This window comes from Lepisma saccharinum, chromosome 10 (genome assembly GCF_977018435.1).
Source record: "Lepisma saccharinum chromosome 10, izLepSacc3.1, whole genome shotgun sequence".
Taxonomy (NCBI): Eukaryota; Metazoa; Arthropoda; class Insecta; order Zygentoma; family Lepismatidae; genus Lepisma; species Lepisma saccharinum.
This window is the reverse complement of record NC_139238.1, coordinates 23,838,030-23,858,220: the sequence shown is the minus strand read 5'-3', so window position 1 is coordinate 23,858,220 and position 20,191 is coordinate 23,838,030. Positions and strand designations below refer to the sequence as shown.

Genomic DNA, 20,191 nt, shown 5'->3' with positions numbered 1-20,191 from the left:
GCCAGGTGCTCTGATTTTGAATCCCGGCCTGGGCATGGATGATCTTTGTGATGTCCCTTCATCCATTTCGTCATATGACAACGAATCCTCATCCTCGCAATTATTCAAAACTGGTAGAAAAGCTAAGTAAATCAACCATATCAATCAATCCCCATTTTTGCAATTCTCATTCTTCTTTATTTTCTTCTAATTAATGGCAGTGCTGTAACAGACAAGTCCGTCACTGAAAATCTCTCAAACAATCGGCAGGCTTTTTATACAGAAAAATCTGTGTACTCTGTGAAGAAACCAATACCAGACTCACACTGATCGTACGTTGACCTGAGCGAAGCTTATACGCTAGTGTGGGTACCCCCTGAACATGAGTGGAGCGTTAGGGGACAGTGACCTGAGTGTTGCTTGAGTGTAGATGTGAATCAAGCCTTACGCTTCCAAAGGTTCATTCATGTCAACAGGGAGGCATATTGAACACTGTTGTACAGACACTGAAATTACTGGTGATTGTTACTTCAGTGCAACATTTGCATGAAATTAATGAAAGGACACTTACAAAGAACACATGTGCTCAGGCTGGGATTCAAACCCGGTGACAAGATCACTAATGGCTTATGTAGGGGCTGGCTAACGTATGTACAGAAATACAGATAACACACTGTAAAGTTATTTGCAATAAGCTGTTACTAATCAAGGGAAAATTACTTAGGTTTTTTAAATACACTAAGGGTTTTATCAACTTTCCCCAACTGCTGAAAAAAGGGCCAGATCGATACAATTACAATGACAGTAAAATAACTTTCATTTTCTTGATATTAAAGAATAAAACATGTGCCAATCATCGATATTCTTCACATTATTCCAGGACAAAAATCACAAAAGCATTGATAGTGAGTTATCAGTAGCTCAACGAGATATTTTTGGTAGCTTCTCTTGAGTTTCAATTGAGGTTTTCAGTCCACTTTATGCATCGGAAGGCTAATCGGGACTGGATCTACAGTTGAAAGTGGGATCTGAACTTCTTTTACCTCCACCGGGTATCGAATGACAAGACTACGACGTTACCACTACACCATTGGGGAGGTACTTATGGTGGCTGGTGCGAGAATGTCTGGCTACACAATATATGTAGGTGATGGCAGTAATATTGAGGGAAACTTTTGCAAATCGCTTCTTCATGCTGACTGCACCCCCACGATAGGTAATAATCCTCCAATATGTAACCTAGCTGTACATCAGATGCCCAATCTGTATTCAGTGTCAAATTCTTTATAACAGCACAAATGCTTTGTAGGTCAAGAAGATCACCTATTGGCATTTGGTACAGTTTATTTCTCTGTGTAGATTTGTAAAATGTCAAGAGAAGTAATATCTGCATATCTAGGTAGGATATATATAGGATTAGCACCTTTTCCAATCCACCTTTTAGGTAAGTCATGGATTAGGAAATCTCTCAATGGGCATGATTGCAGAGCATGCCATCTTGATGGAAAAGTACATCATGTTGAAGTTTAAGGCACAGAATACAACTTCAACATGTCCAATATGTATGTAGTTTTTTTGCAACCACAGCAAGAAGTAGACTCTATTGAGGTATGTCTTATTTTCATCAATGACTCTCGAGTCCCATGGATGAGACTGACGGTGTGACTACTTGCTTGGGGAAATAATGCACTTACATGTACTACGCTACCACCAACAAAAAAGTATCAAGTTACTCTATAGAGAAATGATAACTAAGGAAATATCTTCAACAACAAAAGATCAGAATCCCAAAAGACAGATTAAACAATAAAACGGTTCACAAAGTGAGGGGGACTGAAAAGGACTGGGACCCCGAAGGACCAGAATAAACTTTCAAATTATTATTTTTTCTTTTATTATAAGAGTTGACAAAACAAAACATAGTTTATCTTTCTTGTATACTAACCTCTCTTATGTCCAGTAGGAATGCAGGTAAAGGTAACCATTTTCAAATCAAGCCCTTCCTTCAGCCAGAGCTTATCCATTATTCGTATCATTTGAATTGTGAGCATATCTTGCTGGAGGTCATCTCCAACCTGAAGTAAAAAGAAAATAAAAATTTCATTTTCACTGGGTTTTGACAGTAAAATTAGTTTGATTTAAAGGCATCTAACAGTTTTACTTTTGCAATCACTACTAACTAAATCAGATTTCTTCAGTAACTGCTTGGGAAAATCAAAAACGTAAAGTAGGAAAGACAGCAATCTCTTATTGTAGGCTTTTGTGTATCATGTTACATGTTACCAAGTAAAGAAAAACCCTGACAAACTCTCAAACAAAAGTGGACAGTCATTTATTTTCTCTTCTCACGTCCCCTCTCCTTGTGCCTTGTCATATATTTATAACTTCTCCCTTGCTTCATTACCAAAAAATTCAATAACCTTAAATATTATGTCTCTGCTTTCATCTCTGAAAATTACTCACACCTTGCTTTCCATCAAAATATTGTTTTCGTCCATGTTATTATTACTAATAATGTAGTTATACCAATCATCATACTACAGACATACTTACTTTAAAGATGGCTGGAATAATCCCTCCATCCTCTTCCAGACTGAGAAAATTGATTTTCAATGGCAATGTGTTTGAAGGAAAATATGAACAAGTACGAACTTGGATTCCACCAACTTCTAAACTAGGACTAAGTGGAAGACAAGTTGCGGAATCTTCTAAGCTATGATGAACAGTCTCCAAACTCTGCATTAAGGCTTTCAGTCTCATTGACTCTTTTGTGGATTTTATATTTTCTGCTACTTCATGCAAGCTCTGGAAAAAAAATATTGATATGCTTTGTAAACTATCAATACGCCAACACATACATATGTATAACATAGAAATTTAGTGTTACAATTAGGGATTAGCCGATGCCAATGTATCAGCATCAACCAATACCAGTGGTATCGGTATTGGAGTATCGGTATTGGATATTGCTTGATTTTATTTACCAATAAATAAAATACTGATACATTTCTGGCATTTTGGTTTTACTCAGGGTCCACAAAAATGATGTGCGACACTTTCGCAGTATTAATATCCTGGAAGTTATGCAAAATTTTAAGTTTAAATTTCTTTTGCACCAATTCGCGATTAAAATTACCACCCGAGCGCTAGTATCTCTTTCAATATGGCCACTCTATGTAGGATAAATCTTTGTTTACATTCAGTAATGTTGTCTGGCTGGTATGGAAGAAACGTTTAAATTACGCAATATTTTTAAATATTGTGAATGCGATGTGAATTCCAGGAACTATAAGGAAGGTGAAGCTGTGCTGAGAACGAATCATTTAATTATGATAGGCAAAAATAACACGAAAAAGCAGACGAAAGTAATGTATAAGCACTGGTGCTGTGCTGTTTCATCTGCATCTCAGGTTATAACTGGGCTCTTGGAAATAATTTGAAAATAAATCTATTCACTTGTATTTGTAAAGCTTGGGCAGGAGAAAAATTTAAACATACCGTTGCAGTTCTTCCCCCAAAGAGGCAGACTGGTTTAATAATAACACAATAGAATTCACGATTTCATCAAGGCTATCTTCACTGAAAAAGGAATTGCTGAATGAAACAGCAACATTAGCATGTAGATTTTCTTTTTCTGGTTATCTTTATAATTACAGACAATAATTAATTCTCAAACTATTTCCATCTTCACACTTAATTGACTTGCACCTGTTCCAAATTTCAAACATAATAGATAATACCACCAACAAGGTCTGGGCTCCATCTACATGTAACATCTACAAGAAATTACGAAGTAAATTTTATTTACATGTAAAGTAAACTTGATAAAAGATAAAGACAATGATTTTCTAGCTGACCCAAGCGATATTCTAAATAGATGGAAGAACTACTTTAATGACCTTTTAAATGTCCATGTAGGAGATAAATCAGAAGTAAATGAAGTCCACACAGCAGAACCTTTAGTTCCAGAACCTAACTTGACTGAAGTTAAAGATGCTATTAAAAGGCTAAAGAATAACAAAGCACCTGGCATTGATTTAATACCAGCTGAGTTAATTAAATATGGTGGAAATTTATTAATATGTCAAATTCATAAATTAATTTGTTTAATATGGAATAAAGAAGAAATCCCTCAACAGTGGAAAGAATCCATAATTGTTCCTGTGTTTAAAAAAGGTGATAAAATGAACTGCAATAATTACCGTGGAATTCCTCTACTCTCAACAACATACAAAATATTGTCTAACATTCTTTTAACAAGACTAACCTCATATGCTAATGAAATTATAGGTGATTATCAATGTGGATTTAAACGTAACAGATCAACTACAGATCAAATTTTTCACATCAGACAGACACTTGAAAAAAAGTGGGAATATAATCAAAATGTCCATCAGCTATTCATTGATTTCAAAAAAGCATATGATTCGGTCAAAAGAGATAAATTATATAATATATTAGTAGAGTTTGGAATACCTAAGAAGCTTGTTAGTATGATAAAAATATGCACCAGTGAAACAGAAAGTAAAATTCATGTGGGTATTAATATGTCTGACAAATTTACAATTCATGATGGGTTAAAACAAGGAGATGCATTATCTCCATTGCTCTTTAATTTTGCCTTAGAATATGCTGTAAGGAAGGTAAAAGAAACTAAAGAAGGACTAAAATTAAATGGTGTGACTCAGTTGTTAGCATATGCAGATGATGTAGACTTACTGGGGGATGATGTGAATACAATTAAGAATAATGCTAAAATATTTTTCAAAACTGCTAAAGAAATAGGTTTGGAAGTTAACAAAGAGAAAACTAAATATATGCTTACAGGCCGAAACGAAGTGTTAGGTAATAATCAAAATCTAATTATTGATAACAACTCGTTTGAACCAGTTTCCAAATTCAAATACTTAGGAGTAATATTAACAAATGAAAATTATATTAAAGAGGAAATAAAAAGTAGGCTTAATTCAGGAAATGCATGTTACTTCTCTCTTCATAAACTTTTGTCTTGTCGTTTAATATCTAAGAAACTAAAAGTTAAAATATACAAAACAGTAATTTTGCCTGTAGTATTATATGGGTGTGAATCTTGGTCCCTTACATTGAAAGAGGAACATAAATTGAGAGTATTTGAAAATAAGATCCTTAGGAAAATATTTGGACCTAAAAGGGATGAGGAGACAGGTGAGTGGAGAAGGTTACATAATTTAGAACTGCATAATTTGTATTCATGTCCAGATATTATTAGAATAATTAAATCAAGAAGACTTAGGTGGGCAGGCCATGTGGCACGAATGGGAGAGGAAAGAGGAGTTTACAGGATTCTTGTTGGGAAACCAGATGGTAAGAGACCTGTAGGAAGGCCCAGACAAAGATGGAGGGACAACGTTGAGATGGACCTCAAGGAAATCGGTATGGATGGAAAAGAGTATATAGATCTTGCTCAAGATAGGGACAGATGGAAGGCCTGTGTTGCTGCAGCCATGAACCTTTGGGTTTAAGAAGGCTAGAGAGTTAGTTAGTTAGTAACAAGGTCTGGGATAAAACATTGTTTTCGAAAAAAAAAAGTTTTATTCATAAAGAACAATTTAAAACTTTACTTTCATGGTAATAGAATCATCTTTCAGAAAATAAAGTGAACGGACTCGTGCATTCTTCGTAATTTCCTTACCACATTTCAATGTTATCAGTAAATGCCAATCTTCTGCCAAACAATTTTGTTTTCCCTGATTTATTTACAAATTTGATTTTGTTGATTCCACGGGGTGGAAACACATGTAAACTTTTCACTTGTCCTGACCCACAAAACGATTTGGAGTGAAAAACTGAACAGTAGATGTTACTCTTTCGAACACATTTCCCATGCTTTGAGACGTCAACACAACATCGTATCCTACATAGAGCAGTTCCAGAAAATCTCACCAGATGGCATATCGGATAATTTTAATCGCGAATAGTGTGTGTGGAAAAACTGTATTTTGTGATTACATCAATGTTCTGATATAATCATTGGGTATTTTGAAGCAAAAGTCTGGTAAATTGATTCATATAATAGGAGTAGAATACTCGCCCAGTAACATTAATCAATATTTTGAACAACTTTTATTTGTTACAATTTTCAAGCATCACTCCCGGTGAGAATCTGAGAGAGTATCGGCATTGGTTAAAAGTGATATCAAATCCCAGGTTCGAATCCTAGCCTGGACAGAGGTGTTCCTTAGGAGTGTTTCTGTGTCTATTTTATTACTCACTCATCCTAATCTTCACGATTAGTAAAAGTGGCAGAAAAGCAAAGTAAAATAAACCAAATCAATCAAGTGATATCAGCTCATCCCTAATAATGAGAGAAGTCACTATTCCAAGTACAATTTCCTTACAAAGCATCCAAATCAAAACAGTCATGTTAAAAAATAACATATGTAAGATTCTTGAGATGACAATACCTGAAATCATGTAATCAAGGTTAAAATAGAATAAGAAAAATGGTGATATTCAATCCAAATGATCTGTATGGAATAGCTTACAGCAAACAGAATATAATTTAATGAAATTATATTAATATCATGAATCAACCAAGGGTTTAACTGGAGATCATCATCATTCCATGCCAATGCTATACCAAATATGCTACATTTTATCCCAGGAATCTGTGGAGCAAGACCACGCATACCTAAAAGACTGAGTTGGTGGAGCAAAGCACGCCTTCTGCAAATGGCTGGTAGCCGCACTTACTTCTCCCCTCACAAGTTCATTGAACGAAGCATCTCGAGTCACTACTTGCGCAGAGACTTGTCTTTTGATTGCTTGCTTCAGAGATTCCTGGGACAGAGTGTACTAAGCCCAACTTTGGCATCTATATAAAATTTTCACAACCTATGTATAGTTTCATGTCCATTCTAAGAAATGCAATTTACTAGAACCAAGGTTTAATTCATGGACTGGTCGCAATTTGTACATTTTTTTTTTTTTTACATTTGCGTTTACCATATCATACCTTAACCAGAAGTTGCTGTGAGAGAAATCTATTTCTCAATGCCTCTCCTGATATGGCTAACAAAGCTCTCAGCATGAGTTGCAGGCGCCGATGATACCTTGATTCGCTCAGACTTTTGTCATCAGGTGGCAGTACTTCGAATGAATTCTGAAAATAAAAAAAATCTAGAAATGTAAAACACAAATACCTACATGCAGTTTTGCACCATACATAAATAGTTATATAATTCATAGTAATGCTTTCTACATATCACGGAAATCATGATTTGTAAAAAAATCATCATAATTGGAAGTATCGAAATTACACTGATTCACTGTTAGTATATTTAGATACTTCTGGTGATAGCATTACCTATTCATTTTAACAATTTGAGATTACTATGATTAGATAGATATAAATACCACAACATGCATGGAAGCTACTCTACAAGCACGGTAAAATTTAAGCAAGTTTTACACGACAAAGTTTCCAAATATCAAGGCTTAAAATCCTATAATGTGCTCAATTTTCACCTTACTTTGAGAAGATTTTTGAAAAAAAATAATAATGTTAATTTAGAAAATTGTAATTTCACTTTGGTTACCACAATTCATAAGTATATACTTCAGGGTTTAGATTAAATTGTATTATTTTTTTTTTTTTCGCATTTTATGATCATACTATAGTCAATGAGAATCTAAATTGTTTGTAATGTACAAGCATAATTATCATGTTCAGGTTTTAAAATGTCCAAATTGTAGAATCTTTTCAAGTGATTTTTGAGGTGCATAATGATACTCCTAATGTATTTTTATAACATAATGTCAGTGGGAAAACTTTATGGGTGCAATCGATAGACTTTGTAAGTAGAGTGTCATTCACGGTCGAGTCTTCCGCGGAGCGGCAGCTATTACACCGGGCAGTGAGAGTGTGTCTGCCAGCAAACCGGAAATCTGCATAAATGGAACCGCTAGCTATGTAATGAAATAAGCTCGTACAATTACATGATAAAAAAAAAGTAAAGTGTACCCCTGTGCTTAGCACCACACCATGAAGGCGTATAGGGGGTGCAGGGGTAACGCCCCACACTTTCTTGATCTGGTCGTGAGTGGGGGTGATGTGATCAGCACCATGCCCCTGACCGCCTTTACCCCCCAGGGTTTCCCCCAGGTACCCATGTTATTTGACGCTGGGTGGGCGCCGGGGCCGCTTCCAACGTTAGAAAAGTTCCCAGATTTGAACCGGCTGGGGGTCGAACCCGGGACCTTTAGCATGGTAGTCAGATGCGTTACCGACTGAGCCACCGCAGCCACATGGACAGTTACAATTAAAATGAGCATGTACCTTGTTGCAAGAGGTGTTGGAAATGATGAATCCACACATTTACGGCATATTTATAGGAAATTTTCACTAACATGTATCAGTTCCTCTTCCGAAATTGATTCAATTTTTCTCCTGATATTTTCTTTCAATTCTTCTAATGTATGGCTTCAGGTTTAAAAGCTTGGTAGCTCACAACGCAGACGTCATGCAAATGTCAGTTTCTTGTGCAAGGCGCCAGAGGGATTTTTGATCGTACTTCAACGTTGTCTAGTTTCTCTCATTAAGGACACGCTGTTTTACCCTTCACTTCTTATTAAGTACAGACCCTGATTTGTTCACAAGTATCACAACATTGAATCTGTGTGAAACAGGAACATCTGGAAATTCTGCTGCAAAACGTATTCTGACTTCCTTACAATAATTTGTAATGACGTAAGAGTAGTGCATAATAATGCATTGTTACAAATTGTACGCATAGAGTGGCATTATTAGACTGCACAAAGCACCAGTAATACATAAAATAAAACAAAACTATGTAAAATACTTGTTAACATCTTAACACTTCACAAATATGTGCAAACTCTACACCAGCTATCTGAATACTGATGCACTGACCCATCCAGTGTCAAGGTCAGTGTAAAGCTGTGGGTCTAAATGCCGGCAGACACCCTTCCACCGCCTGGTGCGTTAGTCGCTGCTTGACGGACGACTCAACACTGAAAAGCACTGTATAATGGAATAAGCATTATAAATTGATGTGAAAAATTTTCATGAGACTGGAGTGTATCTTTGAAAGACACACAATGATCCCTTCTGCAATGTGAAATGCAATGTGATATACACCCATGTTCACATAAGGTGGCACATTTTATTAGTTTTGACAGTTGAAGTGTGCACACAGGAGTGTACCTACGAAAAGCCAGGAGAGAAAATTTCTGTTGTTACAGTCAATAAAACAACCTAAAATGTATATTCCTTCTTGACAGACAAGCCTAGTCTTACTATTTGGCACACACAAGATGTACTACTATTGTAATTGTGAATCATTTTAATAAAAATAATTAACATATATCTATGTGCTGAGTTGAGGAAGTACATACATCCAATTTAGCCAGCAAGTGGCCTGCTTCCAGCCACTACATGTGGCCAAGTAGCAGTGCAGTAACCAAATAAAGGCACTGTAGTACATCAAAATAGAAGAAATTACAAAAGACTATTGTCCACAAGTTACTTCAGAAAACTCATAACTGCAATGTTTACAAAAGTAAATACACAGCAGAACTAAACTACAGAAATGAATGTGCAATTTACATATCATGCAGTTTTTTGGTGATTCAGTAAATATCTTTTTTAAAGTAAAGTCCAGCCTACATGTTAATATACACAAAATTCAGATGTCTTACCACATTCCATCAGACATGCATGCCAAACACAAACTTGAAAGTAGTATCAAGCCATAATTTTACTTTGATACAGCACGATAAAGGATGAAATATTATGAAGTGGACTTCATTTAATCATTACAATTCCAACATATGTACTACAAATATTTTACAGAGTTGCTAAATATTACATTTACTAGTACTCACTTTATCCACGAAACTGTTTTTTCTTCTTTGTTTATTAATTTCAGTGGCCACTGCCACCATCCTCATTGGTACTCGCTGTACTGTTGCTTGGCGTGTGTCTTTTGTTTGTAGTTCTCCGGCCGCCACTAGGTGCACTGTTGTTGACTGTACTTCTGCGCCCGTGTCGTCTGCTGCTATTTCCTGGTGTTAACTGTTGTAGTAGGGGAATTCAGGTATGGTGTGCCTGTCTGCTATCGATGTTCAGCTCGTGCGGGAAGTGCATTATGGCATGCGTTTCCTTGATTTTGGTGTCTACGAGTGTGTGGGCAGTGTGTTTGACTTGTACCTTTTGAATTTTATGGCTATGGTATTAGATGTGTTTGGCAAGACCAGTAGTGGGTTGGGCTTTTTTTTGCATCCGTTAGGTGCTGTTGGAATCTTTCATTGATAGATCTGATGGATCTGCCAATGTAATGTGCCTTGCACTCGCATTCTGCATCATATGCACCTAGGTTTTTAAGGGGGGAGAGGAAGTACCGTTTGTGTATGTTTAGTTTATCAGCTATTTGGCATTGGGTTTCTTCACTACTTTGATGCCATATGGGAGAAGGGCTTTGGATAAGTGGTTGGATGTGGTGGGATGGTAGGGGAAGGCAAACCATTTATATTGGTTGTTGGAGGTTGATTGTGGCTGGTTAGGGTGCCTGACCTGTATTTCCGCTTTATTGCACCAAGTGGAAAGTTATGTTTCAGGGCTATTCCAGTGATAGCCACCATCATGCCATAATGCACTTCCCGCACGAGCTGAACATCGATAGCGGACAGGCACACCACACCTGGATTCCCCTACTACAACAGTTAACCCCGGGAAATAGCAGCAGACAACACGGGCGCAGACGTACAGTTAACAACAGTGCACCTTGCAGCGACCGGAGAACTACAAACAAAAGACACACGCCAAGCAACAGTACAGCGAGTACCAACGAGGATGGTGGCAGTGGCCACTGAAATTAATAGAAGAAAAACACCGTTTCGTGGATAAAGTGAGTACTAGTTTCTCCATATTTATATACTACCGCGTCTCTTTTCCCAATTATGAATTACATTTACATGATTCAAGAACATCCACTGTAAGCTTATTGGATAGGTGAGAGGGTCACAGCAAATACAATTCATTCCATAAACACATATTTGCATCTGCATAAGCTATACTCACAACATGTACTGTAGCAAGTAATCATGCAGGTAGTTAGTTACAAATATCTAATTTCACAAAACTACCAGCAGATGTGTTTAACAAGAATATGTGCACTGTTTTGTCTATGTCCATGCTTTCATAACATTATTACAGCATTCCTCAAATTACCTGCAGAAAATTGTCAATCCATTTCTGAGGCACCAAAAAAAAAAAGAAAGTTCTAACAAAATAAAACAGATGAAACCAGTTTCATTCAAAAACAGTACAAATTCAGCAGCACATATTATAATGTACTGCAGATATCAGAAAATTAACTATTTTTAAAATACAAGTTACTCTGGTAATATTTCATTTTTCCACTGTAAAGATTTAAAAGTTTATCCTGTAAATATGCAACAAAACATTTTGGGACAGCTGCCCTTAGCATTTAACATTGACAGAAACATTGTATTATCAGTTTAAGTTACATCAGCCTGAAAATAATAGCTTGCTAGTTTCTAGATGGAATGCAAATTATATTTAACTTTTGAGCCAAGCTGGAAAGTAAATGTCCAAATGAGATATCTCTATTTATGCTATGCTGGAACACAGTTGGTAACAGTAGGTGACTTAATTTAATATGTGCTTTTGGGAATAGTGTCATTCACAAAATGTTCCACAGTTTCCATGGTGTGTCATGAACAGACTTAGAATTTATACACAAATGTGATGTTTTTGTTGAAAAATAAGATTTCAAAAATATTTTTCATATGCATTTTGACACAAATTAAGTAAATGAAACTGCATTTATGTTATTTTTCTTGCAATTTACGGTTCTTACAAACATAATTTTAAGTTTCAGGAGAACACACCCTCCCTTCATCAGACATTTATTTCTAGTTAAAAAATAAAATAATAATTAGAAATTAAATAATGAGAATGGCAATATAGACTCAACATGGAGTTCCCTCTTTCACAAGTAAGGTAAGCCACGACCTTTGAACTTTACTCCTACAGGAGAGATCAAGAATCTTCATACAAAGGAGGAGGATGTCTGAATTACCTGATGATATTTGGGATCCATAATTAAAATTTGACAACTTCATTTTAAAAATAATATTAATAAATTGCTTGTTTCACAGTTGAACTGCTATGTTCGAACAATGTACCCGTAATATTATTCACAAGATTCATTGTATAACTGCTTCTTTATGCTTTTGTTAAATTCTTTCCATTGATAGAAATATAATAATATTCAAACTATAAATAAATGTCTGATGAAAGGAGTGTGTGTTCTCGCGAAACATAACAGCAAAAATTGTGTTTATATCCTTGTAAGAACAGTGAACTGCAAGAAAAATAATTCTACAATGCAAGCAATATGTACATACAATAACAACTATGCATTTAAGTTGACCACTAACAACCAAAAAGCATCTGCATGAATCAACACCACCCTCATTCTACAGAAAGAGTTTGGTAGAGGAATGTGTCTTGCTGGATGACATGATATGGCCACTACCACTTGCCATTTTATGGCAACAATTTTCTTGATTGTTTCTGTTATTTAGTTCTGAGATTTTCCGAGCTCCAGTATTTATTAAAGAAAAGTGTCCAAGCTCAGTAAATGAAAGTGGATTGATGAAGTAAGAACTCCAGAAAAAAAATAATATGCCGATGATGAATATTTTATAAGAGGCAATTTAATTTGCAGTTGAATATACATCTTGCACATAACCATTCATTTAAAAGGGCTTTCGTCTGTCTGTAGAGAGTACAGAGCTGTCAGACTACGGGAATACCGTATTTACTCATGCATAATGCACACTATTTTCCAAAATATTTGCACCCAAAAACTGTGGTGCGTATTATGCACGGAATAATTCAGACAGCCAACATGAAACCGTACAGCGTCATTACATGATTTTGGGACACTTGCATTAATATTTCATGTTTACGGAACCCTATCATGTTATATATCGTTGAATCCTGCAGTCTCTGAATATGGAAACAGTATTCCATACAAGATAACGACACTAATGTGAAATGCGGTTGAAATCAGTTCATAAAAAAATGAAGAAACGTTCTGATTTTTATGGTACTTTGGATGAAAGAAAACATAAGGAAAAATATAATAAAAATTAAAATGCATTACTGGCCAAATAATATGAAATGTGCTGCTACCTGCTATTTGGAAGGTCCTGAATGTGCCTCGTATAAATTTTACATTAGTCACAGAAAGAAAGAGTATATATTTTGAAAAAGAAGGAATGAGCAATTGAATAGGTATGACGTCATTCACTCTTGATCAGCACAGCAACAGATTTTCAACCTACAACTAAGAAAGCCATTTCTTGAAACTGGATTGTACTGCACATTATATACGAGATATAATTTTTTGTCACTTTTACCCATCCAAAACCAGAGTGCGCATTTTACGTGCACTATGCATGCGTAAATACGGTAAATTAATAAAAAATCTTAGTTGAACATTGCAACATGAATTATTGTAGTTTAGATATAACATTTTCAGTATAAATGGACAGCTTTAATATTATGTTTTGTTTGTGTGGCAGTTTTACTTCTTGTTCATATTTTGTAGAATGGAAGTAGCATTCTTTTCATGTTCATTTTTCATATTTTTGTGCACATTCCTTACATTTTATGACATATTTGCATACATATTTTGCTTGTTTTAGTGCACTGAATTCCTCAGTGTACTCAAGAATTATTTGATAGCATAGGCATATGATGTAATATTGGGTGAGGGGAACCCTCAACTTTTAAATTTGAAGTTTTCTATTATATTTTTTAATTACGCAGTTGGTCTTGTCTATATATAAGTTTTACCAGTAGAAAACATTTATGTTAAACATAGGAATTCCATTTTGTACTCTTATTTTTTAAAGTAAATCTCTAAATATACAGGTTCTCTTGCATTGCTGTAGTCTGGTAACACTCATGTATTAAGGAGGTCAATGAACAATTCAAGTTCTTCAAGGGTCAATTGGAATTTTATATCGGATCGGTAGAATATCGGTTATCAGTAAATTCTATATTGGTATCAGCCAAAATTACAAAATTGTAGGACATACATTATAACTTTATATTCACTACAAATACATGAAAATTAGAGACTATTTGAGGAAATATTAGACCCGTAAAAATATATTTTTTTATTGATAAACCAATACACTGATACGAACGCTTACATATGTAGATATTCCAGTTCCGGAGAGAAACAATCAACTCCAATACATTGTACATGGTTTAAAATAAAACTGAGGAAAAATAACACCAAAAAAGCTAAAAAAAATATCAATAGATAAAACGACAAAATTTGTATTATGTAGAATGTAAACATTAAAACATGTAAAAAAATTACTTACCTGTGGACTTTGACCTGGCAGTGTTTGCATCAGGAGCCAGTATAGGTGATGAGCAACTCTTGGTGAAGTTAAAGCTCTTTCTAGTAAAAAACATGCCAGATGAGAAGCTTCAAATGTTTCATGTTTTAAGGCTTGAACCAGCTGAGGTAAGTAATCAACCAATTCATCGCTTCCAATGTCTTTAATCCAACGCAGCGCTACACGTCGAACTTCACAATCTGGAAAACTGTGCCAATTTCTTGCAGTTAGCATAAGTAAACTCTGAGATTTACGCATCATATAATTTATCATGATCATAATTTACCATGCTCAAGGAGTAGGAATAAGACCAAGATATCTGTGAAAAGAGCAGATGGTGGAGAGTGTTAGGAGAAGAGAACAAGATTGGAACACTGTGGAAAGAGAGGAGTGGTGGAAGACCAGGAAAAAATGGAGAGGCTTGACTTCTATCCTGACCCGGCCAGAGGAAGGAAACTGCGAAGGATGATGATGATAATTTAAAAGGAACTCTGCATTATAGAAAGTTCAGATATTTAACTACATATACCCAATATAGGATATATTGCTGACTAACACTCGCTTTTCCTGAAGAAAGAAGGTTTTCTTTTTACATAACTTTTTTCTTAAAAACCTATCAATTTCAACGATCAAATGCCTCCATTGAACATAGGAAAGTAAACCCTGTTCCATCACATAAGTTCGAAGCAACGGATTGCACTGAAACTTGGTAAAAAAAGCTATAGAAACCATGGGGAAGCGAATACTGATGAAAAAAATAGTTCCAATGTTCACCACCAGGTGAATGTGGGGCACTGAAATATGGTGCATATTGAAAAACATCCCGGGAAATGCTTCGTGCGGCCATTGATAACACTGTTTTATGCTTCCAAAGGGTCATTTGTGTTGACAAGAGCACATATTAAACACTATTGTACCGACAAACTCAAATTACTGGTTGTTACTTCAGTGCCACATTTCAACCTGGTGGTGAGAATTTGAACTATTTCCAGAGGCAGGAAATGGTGAAGGATGATGATGATGATTTACCGACACAACACTTTCTGAAATGTGAATTATCCTGAGTGTTATACAAATCACGGAAAATTGATTAATTCTGCTGTAAATATTTGAGAAGCAAAAATGGCCTCCTTTACACAGGTATCAACTTAATACCCTGACAACTACACAAATGTGCTGTTAGAAGGGAAAGGTTTATTTTGTGTAATAAGTATAGGCTTTTTAAATCAAACTTCACGTTATATTTACCATTTTAACACTGAAGTGCAATTTTATATGCAGCTTTTGACCTGAAGTGTGCCCAGTTTTTTGTACAGAAATCTTGATCTCTTATTCACCATAGATATATGGCTCTACTTATAGGTTCTGTAATATTCGTCATCCTTTCCCTGATTAAAAAACACCCAACCATGCATATTGACGAAATTCCTGACTATTTTAACAGGCGTGATTCTATTACCCACCACTTTAATCTCCGCTCTTACACATTAAAACTTGATGGTTCCAATATAGCAGAATGCCACAAAGTTTTCCTCAATTTTATATATTTCCTGCATTTTAACATTTTTCAGCTTGGTCTCTTGAAAAACTTAAAATCTGTGATACACTGTATGTGTTTGAGTCTTCAAATGTGTGACATGTTCAAGCAATCGAATCAGCAGGGGCGGCGCAAGGATTATTCATCTAGGGGTGCTGAGAGGGTGCGGTGCTGAAAATAAGAAAAATGAAACATGCATGCAACCTTTAAAAACTGGGGGGTGTCAAGGACAGTTTACTTTTCCTTGGTAGATAAGGTTTAGCATAGTGCAGGGGCAAAAATAGCAAAAAGTGGGGGTAACTGCATCCCTAATCGCCATAAATTACTGACTGAAATTAATATGTGTGAAATATATAACTTTAGATTGGCATTCATTTACCAGGGAGGCTGTGCCCCTTTGCCCTCACCATCGACGTCCATGATGATATGTATTAAGTCTTCTACTCCAAGAAAGTGGTCAAACAGTGTAAACATTCACATGCACATTGCAGTCTTATCGAACTATGTAGTGAAATACAAAATTAAATTATCCTTGCCTTTAAAACACAGTTTTTAAACCTTTTCAATGTAACCAATGGAGGTACAAAATACATAGTACATTGTACATTCAGTCTGCCACTTCAGGACAAAATGCAAAGTGCACAGCAACTTCGTCTTCCTTAAAATTCCTTCTGCTGCACTATTACCAATAATAAACTGTAAAATTTCTTCGTGAACATTGGGCCTCTTCCTAACAATTTTTGAAAAAGCCTGAAATGGTATGTTTACTAGACATGTTACATGGAACAAATACATAGAACGCATTAACAAGAAAACCACTCTTCACATTACAACTTGCATTAAATAATTTTCCGAGCACAACTTGGCGATACATTGAAAGCAGCTAAATATTTTTGTCCAGTGCGAGGAAGAAACAAGCAGACGGAAAATAAACCATTTATCAACAATGCAAGAAAGAAAAGAAAAAAAACATAACTCACATTAAGCTATAGGCAATTATCGAAAACCACAAACAGACCACTTGAAGAAACAAGAGAAGAAAAAATGCACAACAATGCTGACGAAAGAAAAAAACTACCGCTGATCTTTATAGAGGCTGCTGCCAGTGCATCTCTTTCAGTGCTTGCCTGTTGCATACAAATAATAACTGTCTAACTTCACTACCTAACATTCGGCACTCAATATGATGACATAATATGACATTGTAAGGGTTAGTGTTTTCAGTTGAACGTAGGGGGTGCTGAAGAAAACTAAGGGGTGCGCAAGCATCCCCTCGCACCACACCTGGGCTCGGCTAGACTTTTGGCCGATGACAGGGAAGCTGTTTTTTTTTAATTTTCCTCTCTCTTCGAAAAACCACTATGATATTCCAAAATCTGAAAAATTGCATCTGCTTAGAATTCCTTCTAGAGCATTCACGAGAATCTTCACGTGGTTTGCTTTCTGTTTCAATAGTTTTGTGGCTACTTAAGTCTATTAACTATTGGTAATATCTAGACAACTTTCTAAGCATATGTAATTTTTCAATTTTGGAATATCATAGCGGTTTTTCAAATAGACAGGAAAATTCGAAAAATAGCTGGCCTGGCATCGGCCGGGACATATGTCCAGCCGAGCCTTAATATCAGATTCGTTATGTAAATTATTATTCTCACTGTCATAGTTCATGGTCCTCCATAAGAGGCATAGTAATTTGAATCACACTCTTAAACAGTCACAATTAGCCTACCTGTACTATATTAAATGTTTAGAAAAATAACGCTACATGTTAGAAGTGAGGTGAGGGGAAATGTATGAAACTTGACTTGAATATAGACATAAATGTGCAGTAGCAAATGATGGAACATACCATGGCAAAAGCAACTGCAGGGCATCTACTGGTTCCATGGGACTCCAGTTCTTTAGCATTGAATGTAAATCCGACAGACAAGCCCAATCCCAACTATGAGCAGCCAGCAGCACTTTTGGCAATGCCTGTGGTTTGTCATAGAGGTAGTGTCGCTTTTCCCATAAGACTTCTCTATCTTCTACAGGAGGTCTGCAAGCATAAATAGAAAACACTTATACAAAGATACTGGTTTAATGAAACAAACCTTTTATCACCACCTTATCTCAAGCAAGGACTTTCAGCATTAGCAGAAGATTTAATATATATATGAACTGAATGGTAACGTCGATATATCAGGGTGGCCACTCTAGGACCATGATAAAATTCAAGCATAATTCCCAATTCTCAACATGAACTTTCCAAAAATTCAACGGTACAAGCAGATGTTTTCTCCATATTTCAACCATATGTATTACATTAATTATGCATTATATTAACAATATATAGTAGAGTACTGCATTGAACCACTTTCGCTTCCTCAAACTTGATCAAATCTCCCACGCTTAAGCGTGATTCGCTCGAATATACAGAATATCAAATATCATTTCGATGTGACAATAATCGTACAAATATGGGTAAAATTAGTGCTGGTAGTTTCAGGTCATAATCATCTATTCATTTTCATATATTGCTATATATTGGTAAGATAGGCTAAATTTCCATTTTAACGTTGGGAATGATGACTATGTTTCCTTTAGTTTCAATTTCACTGCATCTTTCACGTCACGGAGTATATTTGAAGGCCCACTACCACGTAAAACATTACTGTTGTACGTGAACTACTGGGCTTCGAACATATACTGATCTTTGCCTGTTCGAGCATTATTCGCTCGAGCGAAGAAACAGTAAATTCCGTAAGCCATCTAGCGTCATCTGTGCGAACTATTCGACGATCGAGCAAGAAAGCCCCAATGCAGCACTCTAATATATAGTCTGTGTGTTTCAATTTTTAAAAACATCTAATTCAATTAAATAGTATTAAAACTAGTTAATTTTCTTAATAGTTAAGGTGCAGAGTTTAAATTTTCCATTTCACATTATCAGACTAAATATATCTACAAACACAAGTCACAAATGTTTCGGGATATACTAATCTACGAAAAATAGTTAATTGTATGAGAATTTCAACCTCAAATTTACCTATCTACTTCAAGACATCTTATCTTGCAATAATCTTCCGTCTGTCTTCAATAGATTCTTCTGCAAAGAATACTATCAAAGCAAATGGACTGAATTCAGTTCTAATTTCCACGCAGCATTATTTTCTTTTCTCAATACAAATAAAAGCTACACTGTGAAAAACTTGCCTCAGGGCATTTATAAATATGTATAAATTCAATGGGATTCGGATTATTAAAAGTTTTTCATGTCTACGGAGAAAAATTCATGCAGAATTCACGCATGATTCCCGGAGTCAATAATGCATGCATAATTCCATGAATTCAAGGAATTCTCAGTGAGTAGCCACCCTGTATATCAAGGTTCTGAAACAACATTTAACAGCAAACATTTTGTGCCAATCCTTAATGACAAATTCACCTTCTTAATCAATATATGTATGCGATCATATATTTAAGAACTGGTCTAATCATTTGGTTATCTTAATATACATGCATCCATATATTTTACAGGTGGACTGATATAAATACCAACATCAGCTGATACTATTGAGAATGGTATAAGAACATATTGGGTCAAATTAAAACAGCAATACCAGATGATACAATTAAAGGGTTCAGGTTGAGCAGGTCCATAAAATGCCAATGCAAAATACTGTATGTAATTTTCATTAACACTTATCTATAACGACAAGTGGTGTGTACTAAAATAAAACTAATTTGATAGACATTAGAGTGCTGCATGAGACCATTTTCGCTCGCTCGTACTTGAGCTGGGTATGCTTGAGTGGAATGACTGGCAACATCCTATATTTCAGAGCCTAATAAGAAGCACCGTCAACCTAAAACCTATGGAATGAAACTACTCTATGCAATTACAATTCTAAATAATAAGTCCGTACAATACTACAGGGTGGCTCAATAAGTCACTTAACACCCTCAGTACAAGGCCACTGCGGCATGCAATTTGAAATTGGCGATGACCAATCGTTATCTGGCCAAGGGGGAACCACATTGACGCCACCCACATTGTCGGCGGCCATCTTGATGTCCGCCATCTTGAATTCAACTTCAGAATTTTAAATAGGAAGGGGGTCGTGCGACATATCAAAATGGGCTAGAATTTCACGAGAAATGCAATGGTGAAGATTTTTTCGACGTATCTTCAACCAGTAAAAAGTTATGACTGAATTCTTGTACCAATTTGCTCCTTTTCGAGGT

At 35.7% G+C, this 20,191-nt stretch overlaps 1 protein-coding gene across 4 annotated transcripts in view; it reads right to left on the bottom strand.

Moving 5' to 3' along the window:
- Positions 1-20,191, bottom strand: part of Pi3K68D (phosphatidylinositol-4-phosphate 3-kinase catalytic subunit Pi3K68D) — a 418,322-nt gene that overhangs the window by 268,590 nt on the left and 129,541 nt on the right. For all 4 annotated transcript variants that reach the window (XM_083129651.1, XM_083129654.1, XM_083129652.1 and 1 more), the window contains 5 exons: positions 17,814-18,002; positions 14,410-14,635; positions 6,974-7,120; positions 2,533-2,784; positions 1,925-2,054 (listed from right to left, as the gene is read on the bottom strand). In XM_083129651.1, coding sequence (XP_082985777.1) covers positions 1,925-2,054; positions 2,533-2,784; positions 6,974-7,120; positions 14,410-14,635; positions 17,814-18,002 — 944 coding nt within the window. The remainder of the gene's footprint in view (positions 1-1,924; positions 2,055-2,532; positions 2,785-6,973; positions 7,121-14,409; positions 14,636-17,813; positions 18,003-20,191) is intronic.